Here is a 12,416-nt window from a genome sequence, read left to right as displayed (position 1 = left end):
CACATTTATTTCGCTAATCAACTTTAATAGTGTTGAAAAAAAATTAACACAATTAAATGTTTTTTATCATGCATTACCAATAGACATGCAACAAAACATGCAACATTTTAATTTCCTATTTGAATGACACCAAATTGTAAACCTAGTTTGTAACAAAATATAAAATTTGAATATCTGCAAAATGTAGATTAAAAACATTACACAAAATATTCTCAAATTTTCTCAAAGATTTGCCCATGAAAAATCATTCTGCCACCAGTATACTTTCACAATAGAATTTACTGTACACTTTATTCTAACATTTAAATTTTAAAAACATTAGTTTCCAGTTCAGACAAATCTCATAATTCAGAACTTTTAAGTACTTATTAGATTAAAGTACACAAAAGATTCATAAAAAGTTTGTTTTATCTGGCCAACAGAAGTTATGATTTTACTAAACAGCAGGTTATTAAACAGCATATGCTTTTAGTAATCTGTCTCAATAATTTTTACATCTTTTTGCATTAGCTGTCTTAAGTTTCGTACTGTCATTTTTGTTCTTTCAAATGCTGATAATATTCTCTTTGAAGCTCTGCTTTTGTTTTTTCAAGTCTGTTTGACTGCAAAATAAAAGGCATTTTAAACTTTTTGCTCCTAAATAAACATATGCTATAATGAAGCACCTAGCAAAAATTACCAAATTATTTTTAAGGTTCTGATCGAAATAGTAAATGTCAATTTTTAATAAAAATAATAGAATGATGGTTGTGGAGAAAAAAATACAATCATTATCAACATGAATCTCCCTCTGCATAATGTTGCATAAATTAAAAATTCTACCCCTCTATTTTTTTCTTTTCTTTTAATTCGTGTATTTCTGTAATTAGTTTTAACAAAACAGAAAAACCATATCAGTCCAATGAAATTTAAAATTCCCCCTCCGGGAATATCCTGTCACTGGTATATTACAGTCTGACCTCAATATAAGGTCACCCCTTGGGATTTGGCAAAACTGACCTCATAAGCAGCACAACCTTATTATTGATTCACATGCAATGTACAATAAATAGTATAATTATTTGTTAGATCTTACAGCTCTAAAATTATCAGTTTATTAGATAACTAGGAGTACCCGCACGGCTCTGCTCGTACTATAAAACTAAATAAAAAAAACTCTTAGAGCAAGTGTAAATTTCTCTTTCCACTCCGAAATAAAACGAAAGATCCTGTTTCGTTAGTTAAAATGTGCACATATAATTTTGTCTGAGCTCCAAACATAGTCCATAAAGTAATTTTAAGAAAAATCCTAACATAAAGATTACCCCTGTCCATCAAAATTCTCTCGAAAGCATTTTTTTTCATTAATTTATTGGAATGATTTTGTAAACTATATCACTCATTATGTCTCATTCATTATGCGTTGGGGGCCTTTGTGGCTTTGTGGTAGAAACTTCGCTTCCAATGCCGGTAAACGTGGGTCCAATAACCTCGGATGCTCTGAGTGGTGTATTTCCTTTCTTTACGCTGAAAATCGGCGAGCAAGTTTGCAATTGTGGCAAGTTTTAGTCGTCAAAAAACAATTTCCAAAACATGTGCCCACTACAATTATACACTAACTTGCTAAGTTTAAATCCGGGATCAAAGAAAGTAAAAAATAGTTTTCAAAATGAATTGAAGAACACGGGGCAATCCAATTTCCATGAGGAACTGCTATGGAACTTGTCATCCGTTGAGATCTGAATCTTGTCGGTGACACCGTCTATCCAGAACCTCATTTCGATCGAACTTGGCTACTTTTCACATTGATATTTTGTTTGAATATCATTAAGTTTTGAAAGCTAAATCATAGTAATGTTCTTCTTTACAATTAAATGTAAAAGCGCGTACAAATACAACTTCCATCCCCTCCTGCTTTTTCGATGGACTGGTTTCTTTTCATTAGTAATTTCGAAAATATTTCGATAACTGGGGGTTTGGCGCTATCGTCAATTGTGGGCTATAATCGTTTGCTTCTGTCACTATCAGCAAGGCAATGGCCGAAATACATTAGTTCTTGGTCTTTGGCGTCCCCAAATTTGGCGATAATAGGGAAAATTGCTAAGTTTCCTAGTTTTCAAACTCTTCCCACAATTTCTACATTGTCCAGGGGAATTATCATAACGTAGATCGTAAAATGTGCAGAATTGGCAAAAACATTTCCCCACTGCTTAATAATTCCGTGGCGCCAAGTTTGTGGACCTTTGAGAAATTAAAATGAAGCGAAGCTAAAAGACGTAACCATGGTAATGCAAAACAAAACATTAGCAATTTTAATGGAGATTAGATTTATTCGAAGTTTATTTTTAACGGCTTGTAACTTTTTTTCCTTTAGAGATAGAAGGTTATTTTTTCGACCATAGGTCAAAATATTTCTAGAGTAAAAAATGTCGCATTTTCCAACGGTGTCAAAAAGAAAACTGTGGGACAATTCCTTCACTTTTTATTGATAAATTTAATGAAGAAAGTATTGCCAAAATTTCAGCTAAGCCTAAAAAAGTTCGAGCTAAAAACGCAAATTGCTCCCGTCGTAATGAAGTTAGAGCATTGAAACAAATTGCTTAGAACGCGAAAAATTCTACCCTTTTCAACGATATAAAATATTAATATGTGCAAGTAATTTTTCACCCCTTTAATAGCCAATAATAGGCAATTTACGTGAAATTTGGGCCTAAATTGGAATTTAAAAAAGAACTATTTATCGGATTTTTTCGAACTATAGCCTATGTTACTCAGTAAGAAAGCACCTTTCATATAGTGAAAGAATTTTTCAAATAGATGCAGGGGTTCCAGAGATTACCTCGAACATATAAACACACAAAAATACGCCCTCTATCTTTATAATATTAGTAAAGATTATTTTTTATTAAGTATAACCAAATAAAACTAACTGAATAGAATCAAGACAAAATTAGGAATTTATTTATGTAGTTTTAAATTCAGAATGTAATTGAAAACGAATATGTTCACGCTAAGTATGGGAATGTAGGGCAAAGTGAAATAGTGAAATATTTACTCTGCTTATAGTTCCACCAATCTGGTAACATTTTAACGATGTAGTAGCACATGTAGTCTATTCCAGTCAGGAAAAAAAATGCTGCCAAAAATTAAAGTATATGACAATATAGACTGTTAATTATAAAATTATTTTTGTTATAATAAAATGATAAAAATCCTGTAACATTTTAAATACTAATCGAGACCTTGTAATACTCAATGCTGTATTTATTTAATTAATATTGAGCTAATTTTTATTTGAAATATTTTGTACAATTAATCAATTACATGCAGGGCAAAGTGGATGGGGCAAAGTGAAACAGATTATTTTTTTTACTTACACAATCATTTACTAAATCATGTATATTAACTCATTTATTAAGTAATTCATTTATATTTCCTCATTTAGTAATTCACTTATTTATTCATTCATTCACTTATTTTCTTATTTAATTCACTTGTTTTCTCACTCATTTATTTATTTATTTTTTCATGTACTAATAAATAATTTAATTATTCGTTTATTGTTTCACTATCATTTCATTTATTGATTCAACCTTTTGTTTACTGATTCATTTGATCAAAAATATGTTTTATAGTCAAAAAAAAATATTTCATAAGAAAAATGTTTCATTTTTCACTTTGCCACATAAAAAAAGTGAAATTTTTCTACTTTTTTTTTGAAGATGCAAATTTATTACTAAAGATAAACAATAATTTTTTGATGCAAGTTTTGTTACAAATTACAATGTTCCTTCTTTATGCACTGTAATTTTCAAAACAAATTTCCAATTTGTTCAGTTTGAAAAAGCTCAGTCATTTTAACTATTTCACTTTGTCCCACATTCCCCTACTGATGCACAATCAGCCTTGCTTAAACTAATCCATAATACAGTACAATCGCATGTTTTCTTAAATAGTTTTCACATTGATTTCTAAGTTTTCTATTTTTTGAAAATTTTCTTTAGCTCTCCAATGGGTTATAAAAAATGCCTTAGGACATTTATGCTCCAAGAGCTTCTGCAACATGTGTCAGCAAATCACTCTCTAGTAGTATCACGGTCCCTAGTTTCAGTCTTCTGTATTCTCTGAACTTTATGCAACGTTGGTAGAAAAATTATTTTTAACCGAAAAATGATTGTACGCTATGGAAAATTCTTGCAACTGAATCAGTGTGGCACTAAAATTCTTTAAATAAAGTCATTTAAATACCTCATAAGTAATATAAATCATCTAATAAGTGATTAAGGTGTTTAAAATCTGACCATATGTCTGATAATCCATAGCATAAAGCTCCTATTCAATGAGTTAAGACTCAAGATAAGTGACATTATATAGGGGGCAGTGGTGTTCCCATAGGGTATACTCCATATACGCCATATACTCTAAAATATTTTTTAGACATATAGCGTGTACCCTCAAGCTTCAAAAATTTTCATATTATGTATACTAGCGCATACACATATTGTGCTTTTCTGATTACTGAGAGTATACCCTCAGAAAAACTGATGGGAACATTACTGATAGGGTGGGTGGGGGGGGTGGGGTGACCTCATATGCGAGTGTGACCGTATTTACAAAATATTCAGTGTGATTGATCAGCAGATGAAATTCTAACACATACTTAGTAAATTAAAAATACAACAAATGAAACACAACAGAATAAATACCAGAAAGCATTTTTACCCATCACTTTGAGCAAATCCCACTCATCCTGTAGAAATGCACCATAATGTCCTCGACGTGCTATTGCTTGAGGGCATCCCAAATTTAAATCAACTGCTTCACAATGACCAACACACAATTTGCAAGCCTCCACAAAAATGTCTGGGTCATTGGCACAAAACTATAAAAATAAAAACAAGGACAAAGATTTTATTAACACATTAATTTATATAAAGATAATTTATGATGTAACTATAAATAAAGCATCATAATTTCATTTTGTTGATGATCATTTTTCACTAATTTCACAATACAAATAATAATAATAATAATAATAATAACAATAAGAATAATAATAATAATAACAATAATAAGAATAAGAATAATGCAGTCCTCAATAATACAAGAAAAAAAAGATAATTGCAAACTGAAGAATCTAGAATAGGAATTTTTCTAGGGATAGAAGCAAAATTTGAAAGGGAAAAAAATACCCCATGCAGCAGATTTTCAATAACATAAAACTTAAGGGATCTTTGGACAAACTCTAAATTACCAAGAGTTTCATTAATTGAATGACTCATATTATGAGAGGGAGTAACAAAAACTTTGAATTAGAGGAAGCTCAAGAATTTCTCAGGATTTATCCCAATAAACAATTAAATATAGATGCATAAAAGCCCAAGAGAGGTAGAGAGGCCATTTCAACCTGGTCGGAAACCAAGTGGGACTAAGCTCCCCTTGATGAGCTAACTCCTTGACTTAGAATTAGAGTAATATAAATTATATCGGAGGAAAGGGCCCTGGCGACCAAACAGACGACGAATAACCCTTTCAGGCGCGGTGGTCGCGCTGTGAAACCACCAATTTATAAATTTTTTTCCCTTTTTTTTTCGAATGTTTTGAATCAAGATCGCTTGAGTCCTCTTCTTTTGAGTTCAAAGAAGAAAATGAGATGGCAGAATAACAAAAAAATATTTTTTTCGTAGGCTCAATTTCTTGTCCAAATCATGAAATTTTCAATTTTTCGTTTACCCCAAAAATGGAATTTTGTTTCAGATTTTAAAATTTTTAATTAGCGCTGAAAGAGTGAATCATTTTTCTTGATTTTACCTGAGGTACTCAATCATATTGTTCTAAATGATTCAAATTCATTTTTACATGTGTAAACATGTTTTTGTCCTTCCACAGGTGGGGGGTGTGAACAAATACAGACACCACCCCCAGCGAAAAAAGTTGGCAAAAAAAATTTTTTAACTGAAAAATCTATGTCTAGATGATCAAATAAACCTATTTGTGGTGTTTTTACTTCATATTTCTCAAAAATTAATGATGCGCCCTGAAAGGGATAAATGATAAAAACATGTTTTTTTTTTTTTTAACTTTTTTGAAAATATCAACTACATTGTCCATCACATTGAGAACTGATAAAAATATCAGCAAGATCTGAAAGTAACTGCACAAAATACCTTTAATAAAAAATAAATTCTTGTCTAGTAGCCTATTTTCAAAATTTAGATAAGTCATTCATAATATAGGCCTATAAATAATATAATTACAAATACTTAGTGTATCTATCTGCATTCGCCGGTGTTTGAAGAACCTAGTGGATATGCACTCATTTTTGAGTTGTTTGGTTCCAGGTCCAGAGTCCAGTACCATGAAATACCCTGGGTGTACGGTACTGGGGACCTCCCTCCCCTTCAGTAATGCGCTGAAATTGTGGAGGTCTCACTGACCTACTTACCTCTACCTGCGACTTTTAAACTTTGAAAATTAATTGAATTGCCGAGAGTGGCAGGGGTGTCATGCCTGCCTACATTTGTATTTGCAAAAATCACTAGTCTACTGTAAATAAAATAAGGATTCAAACAAATAAAGAGAAAAAAAATATTGGCAATTTAACTGCTGAAGATGCTTAAAAACATTATTTATGGTAAGGTTGGTTGGGGTAAGTGGGTCACCCCTCTAAAACTGAAATATGGATAATATTTTCTAACTTTTTTGTACTGATCATGTCAAATTTCATCACATTGATTGGTTTTGCACATATTTGAGATTCATGGAATTTTTTTCTCGCTCATAGCACTTAGTAAAATAAATTCTGAAAAAAAAATTTTGCGAGTTCAAGCAACATTTTTCAAAGAAGTGTTTTCAGGCCAGTTTTTATTATTTTTTATGATAATTAATTTTTCACGTACAGTTTAACTTAAAGTTCATACAGCAACAAGAATTTTTGGATAAAATATTATTAATAAGTGTTTAAGAGGAGGGGTCCCACTTACCCCGTACATTTTTGCTATATGGGGTAAGTGGGTCCCCCTATAATAAAGGGGATTTCAAAATCAAAAGCAACTTTGATTAAATATTAGTATTGGTCAAATACAAGACAACTATGATAACTTTGTAGGAATATATAATTCAGCTACAAAAACTGCTAAAGCTGGTGATTATGTATTTGGGTCATTCAATGTCAAATCAACCAAAAAAAAAATTATTTTCAAAATTACCATCTCAGATTTTCATGAAAATGTCAGGGATTATACTGTTTGACATTCTAAATTCAGATCTACTTTTTTAAAAAATTAATCTATTTTGGTTAATGAGTTATTAATCTTTTAAATCTGTAAAAAAACATGTTTTTTTACTCATTTGTTGCGCTTAAAAATGCTACAATTTTAGTTGTATGGGGTCAATACAGTTGGTTAATAGTTCATTTTAAAGAGAATTGCATAAGTTTTAATTTTACATGCAACTTGCACATTTTTCTTGCACTTTTAATTTTTTTTTTAATTTTTTAAATTTTAAATTTTTTTAAGTTAGTGTCCTTTAAAAATTTTGAAAGAAGTATATGTTTTTTAATATGTTTTAGTTGATTTATCCCAACAATTTCAGAGTGGGGACATGATGGGATCAGCAGTTATAGCAAATAATGCAATGGTGCTACTTAGCATCTTTGTTTGAAAATTTTAAAAAAAATAATTAGTAAATAAAAATGACTTTTTTAAATGCACAAAACTATTTTTAACAATTTAAATTTATTTCAAAATATACATGTTTTAATTTTTTTAAATAATATTATAAACATTTTGTAGTAAAACTATAAATAGTTCAATTAATTAAAAAACCTTTAAATTTCAAAAAAATCTTAAATTTTGGTTACCTTTATTCCTTTGAAGTTCAGTAAACAGAACTAGCACAGAAACTTCGAGGATATAATTTTGAAATGTATAAACACAAAGTAGAAATCAATACATAAAAATACCTTGTGGCAGATAAGTCTTTCATCTCCTCAGTTTGGAAAGTAGCTTTTTACTCGCCTTTGAACTTTCAGATTCTGAGAGATTATAAACCCTTCCAGTTTGTGCTGTAGGGTCCACTTTGGTTAGCATTTCCCTTTTATTTACAACCAATACATCAGGAATATGAGGGTACTTAAAGGATGGAGAAAGTCCATGAAGTTGTAAAAAACTTACTTTAACCTCCTCATTTTCAATTCATAAAAAAAAACTTAGCCACCATTCATTATTATATACACATGTTACAAAACCAACTATATCATTCAAGACCAAATCATCAGCATCATCATGTTTGCTTACTATCTCTTCTTTTGAGTGGTGTGAAAAGGAGTGATAATTAATAGAGACGTACCGAGTAGCACTTTGGCCGAGTAGCCGAGTACCGAGTACTCGGCCTTTCACTACTCGCGGTACTCGGCCAAGTTACCAAGTACCAATTATGTTTTAAGAAGAACCACCGACACACATGTGATGAATTTTGAACTTATTGTAATAGTAGTACTCCTTGTCCATATAATATTTTTTAAAACTAAATTCCTGCTGAAATTTAATTATGCATTATATAAACAATTTTGTTTGTGTCAAAAATTTTTCAAAAAAATTATTTTTAAAATTAAAAATAAATAAATAAAAGGTATGATTAATCAAGTTGGAATTGAAACAATATACCAATCAATTACCTATAGTTCTAGTCCGCCAAACATAAATAATTTTTAAAAGCAGATAAAACAAATGTGCAGGAACACTGCAGACACGTGTTTCTGCCGCCCCCCCCCCCCCCCCCCCCCCCGTTACAAAGATCGTCTTTTTCAGTGCATAACATGTGAGCTAAAGAATCTAAAGACATTTGACAAAAAAATCCGACTTTTGTCAGATGCCTTTAAATTCACGAGCTCCCATTTTGTGCATTGAAAAAGGAATTCCTTGTAACGCCAAAACACGTGTCTGCAGTGTACGTACCTGCACTGTGCTTTTAACGTTGTTTTATTTCCTTTAAATTTTTAAGCAAAGGTATTTTTATATTTTTCATAACTAATTTTTCTTTGTAGCAAAAATCCATTTTTAATGTTAATATTTCATATTTTCTATACTTACCTTTTTTGCATAATTTTTGAAAAATAAGTTTTATTAACTTTCGGGACATTAAAATCAAGATTTATTCCATTGAAGCACTACAAACTTCATTATTCTCAAAATTTAAATTTGACTTATAAATCTTAATTGTAAATGATTGCAGAATATAATGCATGCTCTTTTTTTTATGAATTTTAGTATCTATCTTGGACAATATTCAATTTTTTGCAACTACTCGGTATTGGCCAAGTACATGATCAGAATTTGGCCGAGTACCGAGTACTCGGCAAATTGGCCGAGTACCGAGTAGTTACCGAGTACTCGTTACGTCTCTAATAATTAACGAAAACTGTGCTTTTGTTTTTTGGTCTGTAATTGTGGAACTGTTGAGTTCCTTTCACTGTTATGGCTTCTTCAAACCTTGTTTTCAGAAATGCTAATTCTTTTTCGTAATCTTTTTCAGTTGAATATATGAAATCGATATTTTTAATATTGTCTTTAGACCATTCATATAATTGACGGGGGGGAGAAAATTTAAAATAAAAGTAATTTTAAAAAGTAAAAGATTAATTTAAAAAAATATGATTTTAAAAAAGTAAAAGAAAATAATCTAAAAAAATGTCTAATAAAAAACATATATATATATATATATGTGTGTGTGTGTGTGTTTTTATTAGACTTTTTTTTTTTTTTACAAAAAAAGTGTCATTGCATTATTTGCTATAACTGCTGATCCCATCATGTCCCCACTCTGAAATTTTTTGGATATATTTATTAAAATATATTAAAAAACATATATTTTTTTCAAAATTTTTAAAGGACACTAACTTTAAAAAAATTTAAATTTTAAAATTTAAAAAAATATTAAAAATTTAAGAGAAATATGCAAGTTGCATGTCAAATTAAAGCTCATGCAATTCTCTTTAAAATGAGCTGTTAACCAACTGTATTGACCCCATAGAACTAAAATTGTAGCATTTTTAAGCACAACAGATGAGTAAAAAAAACGTGAGTTTTACACATTCAAAAAATTAATAACTCATTAACCAAAAAAGATAGATTTTTTTTAAAAGTAGTTCTGAATTTAGAATGTCAAACAGTACAATCCCTGAAAGTTTCATGAAAATCTGAGATGGTCATTTTGAGTGATTGGTTGATTTGACATGGAATGACCCATTTGTGAAACATGGAAGAAAATATTTTTAATTTAAGTAGGTCTAATGGTGGAAGTTGATGATATAAATTAAGAAATACTGCTGAATTTGCAAGAATGAATAGAAATAGTGACACTTTTTATTGACATACTGCAGATGATGTTGTAATAAGTAAGGATGAAGCGAGAATGGTTCTTCCTTAGCCAACTTTACATAGACTCAGTCATTTAATGTTTCCAATTTTGTTTTTAACTTATAGTTTTGGCAAATTAATTCAAATTGATTTCAATCAACTGTGTTACGTTCATTAAACACACCTTTATATGTAAAAGTAAAATATATAACTTAGGCTTTCAATAAATTTTACAGATGAAATTGTTTTGTTTTTCTTTTTAAAATTTTACATGATACAGATTTTATGACAGTGAATATCTCATAAATGGATGCATTTACAAAAAAATAATTCACACTAAAAACTTGCATACTGTATCATGTAAGACCCCCTTACCCTTTTTTTCGATATGCTTCATTTAAACTCAAATAAAAGAGGGGTGACCCACATAACCCTTACTATGGGGTAAGTGGGACACCAATCTATTTTTTTTTTTTTAATATAATGGTTAAGAATATTTAAAGCATTATTTTAGAAAATAATGATGAAGTTTTGTTTATTAATAATGTCCAAGATAAAATAAGACAATAGTATAAATTTTTTTGTTTCAAAACTTTTGTAAAAGGTTTCAAAAATGAACTATTCTCAAAAAGGGTCCACTTACCCCAACCAACCCTATAAAATTTCTGTTCAAAACTAATATTGACGTTATCCTTTAGCCATGATGGATTGTCCCTCATGTATTCTTTCATTACAAATGAACAGAGTACCAAAATGCAATCAGGGGGTCCCCAAATTTGGAGGGGGGGAATTAAGAAGGTATCATCTAAAACTCCAAACTGTTACCAAACAAGGAACACGTTCATACTGTGTATTAAATAAGAGACTTTAGGCAGGCCTGTCATTTAGGGGTGGGTCCGCGGAAGGGGCAAATCCCCTCTTCTCACTTTGGGAAATTAATGCATAAAATAAAAGTGGGCATTGTTTTCCCAAACAATTTGCACCGACTATACAGCCTTTGGACCCCCCCCCCCCCCCGGCAATTGGAAATGATGAGCCTAATTTTGGTTTGTTGTTGTTGTTGTATTTTAATTTGCCGCATCATGAGAAAAAATTGTCCGAAAAGGAAATGCTTTTGACAGCTCATAGTGACTTCTCATCGAGAAACGTCCACATCTCCCATAAACACAAATACTATTTTTAATGATTAATAATCTTGGAGCAACACATGCAAGATTAATTGGAAATGCTTTTTTCCAATAATCGTTACAATAACGATGGAAACATGCATAGAAATGGAAAATATTTCAAGGGCAAGCTCGAACAACGAAACATTTTTTATGTGAGGAAAGCGTTAATATTAAATGCACCTGAATGATCAACGGCCTATCTTCGGGAACAGTCATGAGATTCTCTTTTCTGTAACGAGAATCCTTAACAAAGACTGAAGCATGAAGCATTGGTGTATAACATAATTCTGCACCATACTTTCGACTCAATAAACGCCAAGCAAGTTCGCTTTGGTCTACCATTGGAGCAACTACAAGTCGAGCACATTTTAATTTATCCCTCCAAAATTTATAGCCGCTATTTTCATGCATGGATTTTTCTGGACAACAGACTCAAATTTACCAACGTAATAAAATTGTTATTTACTTTTTTTATAAACACGTCTGAACTACTAGTTGCGGTTATGATTAACTAACAAATTCAGTTAAAAACATATGGAACAACTTCGGCTTCGCCACAATACAAGTACTAGGATCATGGAGCTGTTATTAAAAGAGTAAAACATGCTAATACTGAAAACTTATACCTTTGTTTTAAAAAAAAGTGTTATTTACCATTCTCTCTCAACGATTCTTGTGCTACATAATGCACTGATGGGCAAATTGAAGGTCCCGATAATAGGGACTCTCGGATGACTCATCATTATAAATCTCACTCTTCATTGATTTAAGAAGTTCCTTCCGATTGCCTATCTCCCTTCTGTTTTATATTATGCCTTTATTTATCCTTTGTGTTAGTGCTTTTGTACTTAATGAAACAAAAATGAATATAAAACAGAAACTAATTATAACAATATGAATCATAAAGGGA

The 12,416-nt window shown here is 30.6% G+C and overlaps 1 protein-coding gene across 2 annotated transcripts in view; it reads right to left on the bottom strand.

Annotated features, from left to right (window-relative positions):
• Nucleotides 1–11,973, bottom strand: part of LOC129220143 (tRNA-dihydrouridine(16/17) synthase [NAD(P)(+)]-like) — a 43,860-nt gene extending 31,887 nt beyond the window's left edge. Inside the window, exons 1-2 of one of the 2 annotated variants that reach the window (XM_054854495.1) lie at nucleotides 11,687–11,973; nucleotides 4,702–4,861 (exon numbers count right to left, since the gene is read on the bottom strand). In XM_054854495.1, coding sequence (XP_054710470.1) covers nucleotides 4,702–4,861; nucleotides 11,687–11,917 — 391 coding nt within the window. In that variant the 5' untranslated portion in view covers nucleotides 11,918–11,973. Of the gene's footprint in view, nucleotides 1–4,685; nucleotides 4,862–11,686 lie in introns of those variants that run through there. The other variant, XM_054854496.1, reaches the window with a different exon arrangement.
• Between the last annotated feature and the right edge of the window lie 443 nt (nucleotides 11,974–12,416).

Source organism: Uloborus diversus, chromosome 4 (genome assembly GCF_026930045.1).
Source record: "Uloborus diversus isolate 005 chromosome 4, Udiv.v.3.1, whole genome shotgun sequence".
NCBI lineage: Eukaryota > Metazoa > Arthropoda > Arachnida > Araneae > Uloboridae > Uloborus > Uloborus diversus.
The sequence above is the reverse complement of the archived record's forward strand: the minus strand, read 5'-3'. Positions and strand labels throughout refer to the sequence as shown.